We start from the raw sequence: 17,065 nt of genomic DNA, 5'->3' as shown, positions 1-17,065 counted from the left end.
CTGGGGGGACATGTGTATCTGGCACTGGGGGGACATGTGTATCTGGCACTGGGGGGGAAATGTGTATCTGGCACTGGGGGGGAAATGTGTATCTGGCACTGGGGGGGAAACGTGTATCTGGCACTGGGGGGGAAACGTGTATCTGGCACTGGGGGGGAAACGTGTATCTGGCACTGGGGGGGAAACGTGTATCTGGCACTGGGGACATATCTGGCACTGTGGGCATATCTGCCACTGCGGGGACATGTGTATCTGGCACTGTGGGAATATCTGGCACTGCAGGGACATGTGTAGCTGGCACTGGGGGCATATCTGACACTGAGGGCATATCTGGCACTGGGGGGACATGTGTATCTGGCACTGGGGGCATTTCTAAATCTGGCACTGGGGGCATATCTGGCACAGTGGGGGCATTTGTGTATCTGGCACTGTGAGGCAATGTATATCTGGCACTTTGGGGGCATTTGTGTATCTGACACTGTGGGGCAATGTGTATCTGGCACTGTGAGGCAATGTATATCTGGCACTTTGGGGGCATTTGTGTATCTGACACTGTGGGGCAATGTGTATCTGGCACTGTGAGGCAATGTATATCTGGCACTCTGGGGGCATTTGTGTATCTGGCACAGTGAGGCAATGTATATCTGGCACTGTGGGGCAATGTATATCTGGCACTGTGGGGCAATGTATATCTGGCACTGTGGGGCAATGTATATCTGGCACTGTGGGGCAATGTATATCTGGCACTGTGGGGCAATGTATATCTGGCACTGTGGGGCAATGTATATCTGGCACTGTGGGGCAACGTATATCTGGCACTGTGGGGCAACGTATATCTGGCACTGTGGGGCAACGTATATCTGGCACTGTGGGGCAATGTATATCTGGCACTGTGGGGCAATGTATATCTGGCACTGTGGGGCAACGTATATATCTGGCACTATTGGAGTCATATGTGTATCTGCCCCTCCCCCCATATGTGTATCACGCCACCCATTTTCATTGGCCACGCCCCATGTGGCATTCGTCCACACCCATTTTTTGGCGCACACAGTACCTGTAAGACATTTTTTCTACTTGCACCACTGCCTAATACGGAAATGCAAATACATGCATAGTGAAAGGAATAAAGGTGCGATCAAAGAAAGTTAAAACTGGAATTAGGCTGGCATGATTGCGTGTGTGCCCAGTGAGGCTACTATGTTATCCAAACAAAATATGACACAATTGCATTGCAATGGACAAGGTACAGTCAGCCGATGATGTATAGCTATGCTAATATGATACTAGACGACCAAAGGGATCCAGTCAGTTGGTGAAGTCCACCACGTGTGTACATTTTGAGATCAGGCAGAATACCAAATGGTAAACGTAATAGCCTATGAGATGCAGAAAACAGCAACTTCCTGGCAAGTCTGTCCAATGTTTTAAAGGGAACAATCATTTAAAAGGCAAACCCAAGTTGGTTTTGCCTTTTGAATGATTGCCCCTTTAAAATATCAGGCAGACATGCCAGGAACTCGCTAATGCCAGCAACTCGCATGTTATTACATTAATCCATAGATCGCTTAAAATATGAGCCTGCAACGTGTACCTTGCCAACGGAAGATGGTCCCTGAAATCCTATTATGGCATAGTGTGACTAATGTATATAATGTTTCGGAGTAGAAAATGAGCAGTAGTCTTAAAATGTACATTTTCTACAAAATGGATGCTTCCACAGTATTTATATTACGCAAGTTCATTCATTGGACAATTCACACTACAAAGTTGGCTATGTACAGAATTCACTTTTCTATTCGCTAAAAGGTAATTATATATATATATATATATATATATATATATAGATATATATAGATAGATAGATAGATAGATAGATAGAGAGAGAGAGAGAGAGAGAGAGAGAGAGAGAGAGAGAGATATGTTAACATATATTTCAGTAGCAGTTCTTATTATCCCAGTGCCAATGACGCCTATATGTCTGTTCACCAGAACCATACAGGATTATAGCCAATATGTTCATGCATGAAGCCACAGGCTTAACACCTGTGTGTGCAATTTCTACATGTACTGTGGAACAAAGTTCTACAAAGTCTTGGAAAGTTAAGATAACAATTAGACTACTGAGCTTTCAACACATAAATACACTGATATATAGGTTACCAGTATGGGGTTCCCACGAAGGAGTTGGCAGGTGAGGTTATAGAGGCAGATCCAAAATCTGCTAATTTGACCTGACCGGGCTCAGTAAGCAGGATATTTCCAGCTTTAATATCCCTAAACAGGAAATAAAATCAAAATCAAGAATTATACAAAAAAGAGGTTTAAAATGGTTAAAAAAAAGTTAAACAAAATACGTAATATAGATAATATTATAATTCTATTGTGTGAGAACTTTGCATATTTGTATTAAAAATTGTGGAAAGTAGATAATCAAAATGGAACTTCAGATTATGGGAAGTAAGTGCCAATTCAATTTATTAAAACTAAAATGTAAGAAAGAAGATAAAAAACAAACAAAATCACAAAAGTGATAGGATCAGAGTATAGTAACAGAAATCTAGGAATATACTTGAATATATTATTGCAGCTGTTCAGTGATAGTCTCATATACAGGGGAGCACAGAGGCAGTGCAGTATAGGAGTCAATGCTTTGCTACATTTTAGGCATGGCACTCAGAATTCAAAACGGTAAAGCTCTCCACAGCAACAAGGCATCAGGTGTCAGTTTAATGTCTCCGTACATTCCGGCTCATTCTTAATTTACAGAATATATCAACTCTATATAGTAATGACTGAGCATTTCTGTTTTTAACAAAACAAGTCCACTCACATCTTCAATGTATTTTTTACATCCAGTCACTGCAATGGCAACATCAGATTACAGTATGCACACTTTGCAGCTGAAGACTGCTTTACCAATACTAAGGTATGCTTCAACACTGTCTGTTTTGTATCATTTTGTTTTTATTTAACTCTTTATTGACAATTGAGGGATTGCAGTGGATTATCTCAACGTGTATACTACAGGAGTTTTCCGAATAAGCACTTCACCACACGGCACTTGTTAACTTAATATATACACAATCACATACATCCCATTTTGGGGGTATTCAATTAGGTGCAAAGGGGGCAAATAGTCACCGGCAGCCTGATTCTTCCCCTTTGTTCGACCGGCCGAATACTGGATTTGCTTAAATGTGCTCGCTACCTATGGGGCAGTGAACACTTTTGAGCGAGATCCCTGCCACCATAAATGGAATCCGAATCTGTACCTAAAAAAAATTCCCCCTTTGTGGGTCTGTTATTGCCCAGTCCTGTTTTATTATGGTTTTGTTCCCAATTGCAAAGCGTAACAGAATATGCCGAAAATGTTTGACACACTAAAACACAACATGATGAGAATGAAATAAACTTATTTTATGTGCATAAGAATCTGGTGAGTGCCTATACATGGATACCTTAGCGGGCATCGTGGGTGACACCCCAGTTGTTGTGATCCCCATAGAACTTTTACAAAAGCTTGGTATGTTGAGACAGATGTCACACACGACTGGACACATTGGATCACATGACATACTTCATTTCCTAATGACAGCACACCTCAGGCCTGATGTACTTCAACAGTCATGTGAAACGTCATCACAAAGCCACAACTGTATCACTCCACAAGTGTAAACCGTACCAGCTCTCAGAGACACTGCTCACAGGGAAGAAGCACATCACTGTCTCACTATGGGGTGTATTCAATTATAGTCGGAACAGCCATCTTGTCGGAAAGACGTCAGTTTCCGACTTTTTTAGGTTGAATCGTGATTCGACCTATTCAATGGGGCTGCCGTTTATCCGACAGGTCGGCAATTCCGACTTGTCAGAAAACACGTGGATCGGCAGATTAGCCGCAGATCCACGCGTTTTGTCGGATTTGCGGCCAAATCAGACAGCTTTTAGTCCCATTTTCAACAATGTTAATCCGACTTTAAAAAAAGTCGGATTGATATTGTCGAGAACGGCCAAAACCTGAAGGATTTGGCCGCAAATTGAATACTGCATTGTCAGAACCTTTCCATCGGAAATGATCCGACATGCATTGAATAGACCCCTAAGACTGATATTTCTGACGGAAACATTTCCCAAAACGTCAAATTTACCACATAACTCATGATATCACATCAGATCTTATCACACATTACTCGTACAATGATGTTCTATTCAAGCAGCCACTTCAGAAACAGCAAACATCTGTGTCACCCTACATTATCTCCACATAGAACTATTTTCCCTTACGTCCTAGAGGATACTGGGGTCCATTTAGTATCATGGGGTATAGACGGGTCCACTAGGAGCCATGGGCACTTTGAGAATTTGATATTGTGGGCTGGCTCCTCCCTCTATGCACCTCCTACCAGACTCCGTTTTAAAAATGTGCCTGGAGGAGCCGGTCACGCTGAAGGAAGCTCCTGAAGAGTTTCTGCATTTATTTTCTATGTTTGTTATTTTCAGGCAGGGCTGGTTGGCACCAGCATGTCTGCTTCGTGGGACTTAGGGGGGAAGGGAGGGGGGAATGTGGAGAGTCCTGCTTGAATTTCAGCAATGTCCTGGTCAGAGATTGGGCTCCCTAACACGTTTCGCTGTCACTTGGCAGCTTTATCAAACCTTTGCTAAAGACCTTTCATCAAGATCTTTGATAAAGCTGCCAAGTGATAATGAAACGTGATAGGGAGCCCAATCTCTGACCAGGGTATTGCTGAAATTCAAGCAGGACTCTTCACAGTCATTCCAAACTTTGGGAGATTCCAGTCCCCACCACTGTGGACATTAATAGAGGGAGAACCACCATGACCATTGCGTTGGATAAAGAGGATACTCTGGACCCTCGCTAGGTGGAATACCCGACCAACACCACAAGGGATTTGGTAACTATCGATCTCCAGACTGGATGCTATAACAGTATTTTCCTGCAGGAAGAACTTTTGCATTTATCAGCACACATTGCTTATGCCGGCATTTGCAAACAGACTTGCCCAAGAGAGACGAATTGTGGTCTAGAGATTGGCTATAGGCTCATCTTAGTTTTTCAATTATCATACGGATAATGTCATTGATTAATTTTACATGTTCTTATTAAATATCTGAAACTTGTGTTTTTAAACATTATTGTATGTCAGTTGCATTCTTCTGAAGCGCAGTTGGTCCCTTTTTTGGGGGTATTTGTGTATTTATGATTGGGGTGACCAGCAGCTTAGAGAACCAGTTCAGTTACAGTGCCTGATTTGTATAATTTCTTGATATAGTTTTGTTTGGCCGCCGGCCATTATGGCGGCATGAGGGTACGGAGACGCACGGCTTCTAAACGGGGTGGAATGCGTCTCCGGACACAGTACACAACTGCGTCCCCATACACAGTACCCATACTGGCACAACAGTCTTAAAACGGTTCTCTCCATTTTAAGCACCAGATTCCTCAGCCAGTATAAAAAAAGCGGAAAGACCGAACGCCATTGAAGGGGCGGGGCTTCACTATGAGAGGATCCAGCAGCTCACCAGCGCCATTTTCCATCTGCAGTGGACAGAGACACTGACAGGACAGGGACGCACAGCTCCTCCAGTTTACCTCAGCGGTACCAGGGGGTCATAGCAGGGGGGGAGCGACTATTAGTGTACTAGGTCCCCTATCAGGGTACTTAGTCTGCGACCTGGCTAAGCTTGGCATTAGCAATAAGGGCACGGTGGGGGCTGGCTCCAAACAACTGTGTCTCCCTGAAGGGCTCTTTGTGGGTTAATTGTGCTTAACCTTGTCGTGTGTGTGTGTGTGTGTGTGTGTGTGTGTGTGTGTGTGTGTGTGTGTGTTGTCACATTACATTATGTCAGTCAAAGAGTGTGTTTCTTGTACAGCAGAGTGTTCCTCTTCATCAGGGGGCACACTACTGGGTACTCAGGGTTCACAGGATAGCGGGGCTGCACCGAAATGGGTTAATTCTCTAAAGGGAATGATCTCAACTCTTTCTACAAAACTGTCCCACAATGAGAAAGACGCAATACTTAAAAGAGACTGTGAATGAGTTTATGAATAGAGACTCAGTCCCCAAAACAGCGTCTTGGTCCCCTCCCATTTGTCTGCAAAAGCGATCTCTGGCCCACATCCTGCAGTCTTACTCTGACGCTGAAAGGTCAGACATGGAGAAGGAAGAGATGGACTCAGAGGGGGGAGATGCAGCTCTGTCACAGGGAATAGAGGCTATCAGAGATGTTTTGCATATTCCTGATAAGGTGTCAGAGGAGTGTGTGGAATCTTATTTTATTGTAAAAAAAGAAGTCCTCAGTTACTTTTCCTGTGTCAAAGGAATTGAATACCCTGTTTGAAGAATCATGGGTAAATCCTGATAAGAAGTTTCAGATCCCTAAAAGGTTGCTCTCATCTTTTCCTTTTCCTCTGGAAGATAGGAAAACATGGGAAAATCCACCGATAGTGGACGCATCAGTGTCTAGGCTGTCACATAAAATTGTATTGCCTGTTACAGGTGCAGCCTCCCTGAAAGACACGGCTGATTGTAAAATTGAGACTACATTCAAATCATTGTACACAGCTGCTGGGGTGGCTTAAAGACCCACTATTGCATGTGCGTGGATCACTAAAGCCATTGCTAAATGGTCAGGTAACCTAATTGAGGGGTTAGATTCCTTATCTAGGGGGGATGTTGTCTTACTCCTGCAGCATATACAGGACTCTGCGAACCTTATGGTGGAAGCCATAAAGGAAATAGGCGTGCTTAAAGCACGCACCACCGCAATGGCAGTGTCGGTACGCAGGGGCTTGTGGCTACACCAGTGGACTGCTGACGCGGACTCCAGGAAAGGCGTGGAAGGCCTACCATTCACAGGAGAGGCCTTGTTTGGAGATGAACTAGACAAATGGATCTCCACAGCTACTGCGGGTAAGTCTACGTAGCTTCCTTCCGCAGCTCCCCCAACCAAGAAGATTTATTCAACTTCTCAGTTACAGTCCTTTCGGACGCCCAAGTTCCAAGGGCAAATACAGAGGTGCTTCTACGTCCTCCAGCGACGCAAGAGGTTACCACACAAGCTAACAGCTGCAGGTGCTCAGGAACAGAGCCTAGGCTCTGATTCCTCAAAGGCTTCAGCATGACTGTGGACCGCAATGCCTGGAAGGCTGTCAGGTGGGAGCCCGACTACAATTCTTCAGCCAGATCTGGTCAAGTTCGTGACAGGATCCCTGGGTCATAGATCTTATTTCCCAGGGCTAGAGACTGGAGTTCCAAAAGCCCCCACCTCACAGATTCTTCAAATCAGGCCTGCCAGTTTCACAAAAGGCAAGTATAACTTTACAGTATGCCATCCAAAAACTGGTACAGACTTTGGTCATTGTTCCATTTCCACCTCATCAGCTCAACAAGATGGAGTCTCTGAGAGCGGGAATCTCAGGTCTGGAGGTGACAAAAGCACCGTCCAGGAAAAGGTTGCTGATCAGCATTGGTCTCTCAACCAAACTCCTCCAGGATCACGGGTGGATTCTGTACCTTCCGAAATCTCACCTAGAGCCAACAAGGAGGCTCCCATTTCTGGGAATGGTACTGGACACTGAGTCGCAGAAATTGTTGTTTTCGTTGGAAAAGGCATTAGTGACCCAGTCGATGGTTCGGAACGTCCTGAAACCAACCCAGGTGTCGGTGCATCTGTGCACTCGCCTTCTGGGAAACATGGTGGCCTCTTACGAGGCTCTTCAATACGGAAGGTTTCACGCAAGACCCTTCCGGATAGATCTGTTGCACAAATGGTCTGGATCGCATCTTCACATGCACCAGAGGTTTCATCTGTCGCCAAAAGCCAGGATCTCCTTTCTGTGGTGGCTACAGTCTTCTCACCTCGTTGAAGGTCGGAGGGTCGGAATTCAGAACTGGATTCTGTTAACCACAGACGTAAGCATCAGAGGTTGGGGAGCAGTCACTCAGGGGGTGCAGTTTCAAGGAAGATGGTCAAGATGGCCAATGTCAGAGGTGTCAAGAATTCTCCTCTGGGCAGAAAGAAACGCTGTGGCGTTGTCAGCAGTCTTCATTCCAGGAGTAGACATGATGGCCTCTCGGCTCAACAGGAAGATCAATCCAGACTATGATCCGAGCTGGGAAGGGGGTAACGTCTAAGCATTACCATCGTATTTGGAAGAAATACATCTCTTGGTGTGAGAGCAGAAATTATTCTGCGGTGGAATTTAATCTGGGATGTTTCCTGCTTTTTCTGCAGGCAGGTGTGGATGTAGGCCTGCGTCTGGGCTCCTTAAAAATCCAGATTTGGCCTTGTCCATTTTCTTTCAGAACCAATTGGCTTCTCTCCCTGAGGTCCAGACGTTTTCGAACGGTGTTCTGCACATCCACCCTCCCTTTGTGCCTCCCACGGCACCTTGGGATCTCAACGTGATGCTGCAGTTCCTCCAATCGGACTAGTTTGAACCGTTACAGGAGGTGGACTTTATCTCATAAAAGTCCCTATTTAATTTTCCATAAGGACAGAGCTGAACTCGTCAGCAATTTCTTCCTAATGTGGTGTCCGCGTTTCACATCAACCAACCTATTGTGGTTCCGGTTGTCAACAACACTTCTGCTACTTCAATGTCTTTGGATGTTTTGAGGGCTTTGCAGTCTATTGCACGCTGGATCAGCCTCACTATCCAGCATGCTTATTCCATGGCAGGTTTGTCATGTCCAAGATCTGTACATGCCCACTCTACTAGGTCGGTGGGTACTTCCTGGGTGGCTGCCCAGGGTGTCTCGGCTGAACAGCTCTGCCAAGCAGTTACTTAGTCAGGTTCGAACACGTTTACTAAGTTCTACAAGTTCAATACTTTGGCCTCTGAGGATCGTCAGTTTGGTCAATCAGTTCTGCAAGAACCTCAGCACTCTCCCACCCGGGTTTGGGAGCTTTGGTACATCCCCATGGTACTAAATGGACCCAAGTATCCACTAGGACGCAAGAGAAAAATAGGATTTTAGTACCTACCGATAAATCCTTTTCTCCTAGTCCATAGAGGATGCTGGGGACTCCAAAAGGACCATGGAGTATAGACGGGATCCGCAGGAGCTTGGGCACACTGAAAAGACAAACTGGGTGTGAACTGGCTCCTCCCCCTATGCCCCTCCTCCAGACCTCTGTTATAGGAACTGCGCCCAGGAGAGACGGACATTTCGAGGAAAGGATTTTTGTTTAACTAAGGGCTTATATTATATATATATATATATATATATATATAAAAGCAAGGACAATGTCCGGCACTCCAATATACTGGGAATCAGCTCGTCTGGGTGCCCTTCCTGAGATAATGTAAAACGAGGGGAGATGGATGGCACTCCAGCATGTGAATAAATGATCAGAAAACCAAATAGGTAGCCTATTTGGTTTTCTGATCATTTATTCACATGCTGGAGTGCCATCCATCTCCCCTCGATATATATATATATATATATATATATATATATATATATATATATATATATATATATATATATATATATATATATATATATATATACACATACATACATACATACATACATACACACACACACACACACACACACACACACCAGCCCACACCGCAAACATACCGTACAACCGGAGTAACAGTAAACCAGATAACAGTATGAAATAACAGCAACAAGCTGAAAACCATAAATACACAACCCGTGTATAAACTAACTTAACCCGCAAGAATATACTGCAAGCAACAGTCCGCACTGGGATGGGCGCCCAGCATCCTCTACGGACTAGGAGAAAAGGATTTACCGGTAGGTACTAAAATTATATTTTCTCTTACATCCTAGAGGATGCTGGGGACTCCAAAAGGACCATGGGGTTTATACCAAAGCTCCAGACCGGGCGGGAGAGTGCGGACGACTCTGCAGCACCGACTGAGCAAACGCAAGGTCCTCATCAGTCAGGGTATCAAACTTATAGAACTTTGCAAAAGTGTTTGAACCCGACCAGGTAGCTGCTCGGCAAAGCTGTAGGATGGGCTTTTACTGACTTCGGCACTGGTAGCCCAGCCGAAGAATGAGCTTGCTGAATCGTACTACAAATCTAGCGTGCAATAGTCTGTTTTAAAGCAGGATGACCAATCTTGTTGGAAGCATACAGGACAAACAGCGCCTCAGTTTTCCTGGCAACAGCCGTTCTGGCGACGTAGATTTTCAAAGCTCTCACAACATCAAGAGACTTCGGAACTGACACAGCATCCGTAGCCACCGGCACCACAATAGGTTGGTTAATGTGAAACGAAGAAACCACCTTCGGCAGAAATTGTTGACGAGTCCTCAATTCCGTCCTATCCGAATGAAAAATCAAGTACGGGCTCTTATGAGATAAGGCCGCCAACTCTGACACTCGCCTGGCAGATGCCAGAGCCAACAGTATGACTACCTTCCAAGTGAGAAACCTCAACTCAACCTTACGCAAAGGTTCAAACCAGGAAGACATGAGAAACTGCAAGACCACCTCAAGGTCCCATGGTGCCACAGGAGGCACAAACGGAGGATTGATATGCATCACTCCTTTCACAAAAGTCTGAACCTCTGGGAGGACAGCTAATTCCTTTTGAAAGAAAATAGACAAAGCCGAAATCTGCACTTTGATGGAGCCTAATTTCAGGCCTGCATCTACGACTGCCTGCAAAAAGTGGAGAAATCGACCCAAGTGAAATTCTTCCGCAGGAGCCGTTTTAGTCTCACACCAGGAAATATACTTTCTCCAAATACGGTGATAATGTCTCGCCGTAACCTCCTTCCAAGCCTTAATGAGAGTGGGAATGACCTCCTGGGGAATAACCTTACGAGCTAAGATCTGGCGCTCAACTTCCATGCCGTCAAACGCAGCCATGGTAAGCCTGGAAACACGCATGGACCCTACAACAGGTCCTCTCTTAGAGGAAGTGGCCAAGGATCTTCCACCCGTAATTCCTGAAGATCCGGATACCAGGCCCTTCTTGGCCTATCTGGAACGACGAGAATCGCCTGAACCCTTGCTCGTCGAATGATCCCCAGTACCTTTGGAATGAGAGGAAGTGGAGGGAACACAGAGACCGACTTGAACACCCACGGAGACACCAGGGCGTCCACTGCACTGGCTTGGGAGTCCCTTGACCTGGAACAATACCTCGGAAGCTTCTTGTTGAGACGAGACGCCATCATGTCGATCAACGGAATTCCCCAACGCTTTGTCACCTCTGCAAATACCTCTTGGTGAAGAGCCCACTCTCCCGGAATGAGATCGTTTCTGCTGAGGAAATCTGCTTCCCAGTTGTCCACTCCCGGAAGGAAGACTGCTGACAGGGCGCTCACGTGTTGTTCCGCCCAGCGAAGGATTCTTGTGGCCTCCACCATAGCCGCCCTGCTCCTTGTTCCGCCTTGACGGTTTATATGTGCCACCGCTGTGATGTTGGCTGACTGTACCAGGACAGGTCGACCCTGAAGAAGGCTTCTTGCTTGTAGCAGGCCGTTGGAAATGGCTCTTAACTCGAGAACATTTATGTGGAGACAAGCTTCCTGGAGCGACCATTTCCCCTGGAAGTTTCTTCCTTGGGCGACTGCGCCCCAGCCCCGGAGACTTGCATCTGTTGTCAGAAGTACCCAGTCCTGGATACCGAATGGGCGTCCTCCTAGGAGGTGAGAACTTTGTAGCCACCACAGGAGAGAAATTCTGGCTCTGGGAGATAGACTTATCTTCCGGTGCATGTGCAGGTGAGACCGGGACCATTTGCTCAGCAAGTCCCACTGAAACACGCGGGCATGAAACCTGCCAAATGGAATGGCTTTGTACGCCGCAACCATTTTCCCCAGAACCCGAGTACAGTGATGGATCAACACACTTGTCGGCCTCAAAAGTTCCCTGATCATCGTCTGCAGTTCCAGAGCTTTTACTTCTGGAAGAAATACTCTCCGTAACTCCGTGTCCAGAATCATGCCCAGAAAAAAGGCAGCCGAGTGGTCGGAATCAACTGAGATTTTGGCAAATTTATCACCCAACCGTGCTATCGCAGAACCGACAGCGACAAATTCACACTTCTCAGCAACCGTTCCTTGGACCTCGCCTTTATCAGGAGATCGTCCAAGTACGGGATAATTGTAACCCCTTGCTTGCGAAGGAGAACCATCATTTCTGCCATGACCTTGGTGAAAATCCTCGGGGCCGTGGAAAGCCCAAACGGCAACGTCTGAAATTGGTAATGAGAATCCTGTATCGCAAACCTGAGGAAGGCCTGATGCAAAGGATATATTGGGACGTGTAAGTAGGCATCCTTTGTGTCGACTGACGCCATACAATCCCCCCCCCCCCCCTTCTAGGCTGGAAATCACAGCTCGAAGGGATTCCATCTTGAACTTGAAAACTTTCAAGTATGGATTGAGGGATTTTAGATTCAGAATCGGTCTGACCGAACCGTCCGGTTTCGGTACGACAAAGAGGCTCAAGTAGAACCCCCTCCCCCCGTTGGGACGGGGGAACGGGAACAATGACCCTCTGTTGACACAACTTTTGTATCGCTGCCAGCACCACCTCCCTGTCTGGAAGAGACACTGGTAAGGCCGAAATGAAAAACCGGTGAGGGGGCACCTCCTGAAACTCCAGCTTGTATCCCTGAGACACAATCTCTAGGACCCAAGGATCCAGGTCTGATTGAATCCAGACCTGACTGAAGATCCGCAGACGGCCCCCCACCGGTCCGGACTCCCCCAGGGAAGCCCCAGCGGGAAGGACGAACCTTTTCCACGCCTGTATTTATTGGGACGAAAGGACTGCATCTGCTGATGAGGTGCCTTTTTCTGTTGTGTGGGAACATAGGGAAGAAAAGAGGACTTACTCGCAGTCGCGGTAGAGACCAGGTCAGCCAAGCCGTCCCCAAACAAGACATTACCTTTGAAGGGTAAAGCTTCCATAGCTCTCTTGGAGTCGGCATCAGCATTCCATTGATGGATCCACAACGCCCTCCTGGAAGATATCGACATGGCATTGGCTCTTGATCCCAAGAGACAAACATCCCTCGCCGCATCCATCAGGTAATCTGCAGCGTCCTTGATATAACCAAGAGTCAAAATAACATTATCTTTATCAAGGGTATCCATATCATTAGCTAAATTCTCAGCCCATTTAGCAAAAGCACTACTCACCCATACAGACGCCACAGCAGGTCTGAGCAATGAACCCGAATTAGCAAAAATGGACTTGAAACGTCTCCAGCTTGCGATCCGCCGGATCCTTGAGAGCTGCCGTGTCAGGAGACGGAAGCGCCACTTTCTTAGACAAACGAGATAAAGCTTTGTCAACATTTGGAGACGACTCCCATTTTTCCCTGTCATCAGAGGGGAAAGGATACGCCATGTAAATCCTCTTGGGAATCTGCCACCTCTTGTCCGGCGACTCCCAAGACTTTTCACAAAGAGTATTCATTTCATGAGAGGGGGGAAACTTCACCTCAGGTTTTTTCCCTTTGAACAAGCAAATCCTTGTTTCCTGTACCGCAGGTTCATCAGAAATGCGTAAAACATCTTTTATAGCCACAATCATGTATTGAATACTCTTAACTAATCGTGGATGTAAAGCAGCCTCAGTGAAATCGACCTCGGAATCAGAGTCCGTGTCGGTATCAGTATCTACCACTTGAGTAAATGCCCGCTTTCGCGACCCCGATGGGGTCTGCACCTGAGACAAAGCATCCTCCATGGATTTTTTCCACACCTGTGTCTGTGACTCAGATTTATCCAACCTCTTTGACAAAGAAGCTACATTTGTACTGATTGTACTTAGCAATGTGAGTAAATCAGGTGTCGGCTGCACCGACAGGGCCAAATCTAGACCCGCATCTGCTCCCCCAATAACCTCCTCCAGTGAATAACATTCAGCCTCAGACATGCCGACACGTATTATAGACACACGGACACACACACAAAATGTCTCAGCTAGGGGACAGGCCCACAATGAAGCCCAGATAGAGAAACACAGAGGGAGTATGCCAGCTTACACCCCAGTGCCCAAATATCCCGTTAAGGATATATGTGACCAGCGCTGCTCAAAGTATAATAAAATGCACCACAAACTACTTTCAGAGGAACTGTGGAGGTCCCGGGTCAGCGTCTCCTTCAGCCACGTGTGGAGGAGAAAATGGCACTGTGAGCCGCGCGACGAAGCCCCGCCCCTTCCCAGCGCGCTTCAGCCCGCCAAATTTGAAAAACTGAAAATGCCGGCGGGGGTCTGAGAAACGGTGCCGAGGCACCGAAAAGGCTTCTGCCGGCTCCCAGACCTCAGTAACATGCTGCCCAGGGCGCCCCCCAGCGCTCTGCACCCTGTGAGTGCCGTTGGTGATAGTGTGTGGGAGCATGGAGTGCAGCGCTACCGCTGCGCTGTACCTCCGTTACTGAAGTCTTCTGCCGTCCTGAAGTCTTCTGCCTTCTGCATACTCTTCTGGCTTCTGTGAGGGGGGTGACGGCGCGGCTCCGGGAACAAGCAGCTAGGCGTACCAAGTGATCGAACCCTCTGAAGCTAATGGTGTCCAGTAGCCTAAGAAGCAGAGCCCTTAACTAAGTAGAAGTAGGTCTGACTTCTCTCCCCTCAATCCCTCGCTGCAGGGAGCCTGTAGCCAGCAGGTCTCCCTGAAAATAAAAAACCTAACAAAAGTCTTTTCTAGAGAAACTCCCCTAGTGAGTGTGCAGTCAGTCCTGGGCACAAAGTCTAACTGAGGTCTGGAGGAGGGGCATAGGGGGAGTAGCCAGTTCACACCCAGTTTAAGTCTTTTCAGTGTGCCCAAGCTCCTGCGGATCCCGTCTATACCCCATGGTCCTTATGGAGTCCCCAGCATCCTCTAGGACGTAAGAGAAAAAAAGGATTTTAATTACCTACCGGTATCCTCTACGGACTACGAAAAAAGGATTTACAGGTAGGTAATTAAAATCCAGATTTTATATACATACTATGCTTTTACGTTTTTTATTTGCTAAAAGTGTACAGGATCAGTATGTTTTGTCACCAGGAATGGATATAAAGTAGCAGACAAAACATAATAGGTGGCATGAGTCACTCGTATAGTACATCTATTGCCTTTTTAACCCAGATTATGGAGTTTTTCCTGAATTTTGTGTACAAAATCGCTATTTGTGTGTGTACATATACACACACAAATATACACATATATAAACATACAATATATGAACACAGCGTTGTACAATTCAGAAATAAGGTGTGTATACAGTTATACACATAATACAGTTAATAGAATTGAGTCCCACAATGATATTGCAATAATGCTTCCACTAGAGGGGGTTGTAGTCATGTCTAGCTGTAATACATATCTAACTGGCTATATTTGGCAGACCTAATAAAACATTGTGCTGGTTGTCTCCATGTGTGACATCTAAAGCCATCACTGTGAAAAGTACAGAGCTGGTGGAGACGAGAGCAGTGTGAAAGCTGAACACCATAGATTATTCAATTACCGTCACAACATCAAATGCATGGACAGGTCGGATTTCATACCTCAGCAGACAGACAATGCAGCAGCCAGTTGATGGCTACTCCTACACTGTACAATTGTTTAGGATGCATGACTAAGTAACTTTGCCTGTTCTACATATTCTTTAAAGGCAGGACGAAGTAACAAGTGAGGGATAAAAAAAAACCTCAAAAACATTAAAATACAGAAATTGTATGGTACCTATATTCTATAATAACATGCACTGACTGCTGGGTCGTCTACCAATTCCAGACATGACCAAATAAAAATAGCATTTGCTCATTTATTAATAAAATGTACTTCAGTTCTGTGTTATGGTCTCTACTCAGGTAGATCATTTCTGTAGGGATTAACTGTGGCCACAATTATCTAGGCAGTCATTGACCCCTACAACAAAAGTGCCTGACACTGTGTATTTTACACAGAATGTCCTATTGTCTTCTGTCCATGTCCATTTAGAGGTCACTGTGAGTGCTCCTGTGAAGAGGCAGCATGTTTCTCATAGGGATCACTGTACTACATTTGCAGTGCCAACTGAGTTGTAGTCCCCAAATGGAGAAAGCACCTCGGACCAAACGTAGCATGTTTGGAATTAAAGAACATATGTTTATCGTCAAGAAGGATGAATGTTCATGCACACAGCAGCCTGGGGAGCTGTAGCTTTAGAAACATTGTTTATATGTGGTTAGGGATATGTTAAAAAAAAAAAAAAAAATCAGATTGGGCTGAATGAATTCTGAAAATACTTTTTAGTAACAGTCAGGTACAAACAAGTCTAAAGCTGCGTACAACACAAGGCAATATATCGGCTGCTCCAGCGAATAGCCGATATATAAAGAGCCCGTCGACACATGTGTACACTTGATCATATTCCATCAACTGCCCAGCACAGCTGATGGGCTATATATCTAAATATATATAGGCACATCTGGCTGTGTGTACAGGTGGTCCACCGCACCACCACCACCACCCGTACACTTGTGCGTTACAGCTGGGCGGGCAAATTCTAATCCCCACCCAGGTGGATAGGACCGACCCATGGAGCAGTCGATCTGTAAGTGTGTATACTAACCTGGATCGGCCACTTGGTCGGCACAATGGTGGGTCCACCGACATCTCTGTCTAATATTTAACCACTCTAAGCTATTTAGGAATGTAGCAATGTTGTCCTCTCTGCTTACTCCCAATGGATCCAGCGCCTATTTGGTCTGCTTAATGAGACTTTTCAGGGAATTTACATTGGACTGCTGATTGTTGGGAGGCTCCATTTGTTAAGTACAACTGCACACCAAACGGAGAGATCTACCACATATCCACATAAGGAAGATTTTATTACATTATTCTTTGTGTATATTAAACCTATGTTTTAAGATTAAAATAGTGCATGCTATAAGAACACACTATGGAGCCGTCTCTTCCTTTTCTCAGAGTTCGCAAGAAACTCCAGAGACACACAGATACAGTATATATTTTCTGGACACGTAGTCCAATATACATGTGATTTTATCAGTACAGTATTGCTCTATTATTGCTCTCTTGTATGCCATATTCATTGGAGTT

General features: G+C 45.8%; 1 protein-coding gene across 5 annotated transcripts in view; it reads right to left on the bottom strand.

Moving 5' to 3' along the window:
* Positions 1-17,065, bottom strand: part of TAOK3 (TAO kinase 3) — a 498,025-nt gene that overhangs the window by 272,462 nt on the left and 208,498 nt on the right. For all 5 annotated transcript variants that reach the window (XM_063964317.1, XM_063964318.1, XM_063964319.1 and 2 more), the window contains one exon: positions 2,164-2,277. In XM_063964317.1, the coding sequence (XP_063820387.1) occupies positions 2,164-2,277 (114 nt within the window). The remainder of the gene's footprint in view (positions 1-2,163; positions 2,278-17,065) is intronic.

The sequence above is a fragment of the Pseudophryne corroboree genome, chromosome 1 (genome assembly GCF_028390025.1).
Source record: "Pseudophryne corroboree isolate aPseCor3 chromosome 1, aPseCor3.hap2, whole genome shotgun sequence".
NCBI classification, from domain to species: Eukaryota; Metazoa; Chordata; class Amphibia; order Anura; family Myobatrachidae; genus Pseudophryne; species Pseudophryne corroboree.
Note: the sequence above shows the minus strand (reverse complement) of the source record. Positions and strands in the feature narration are given on the sequence as shown.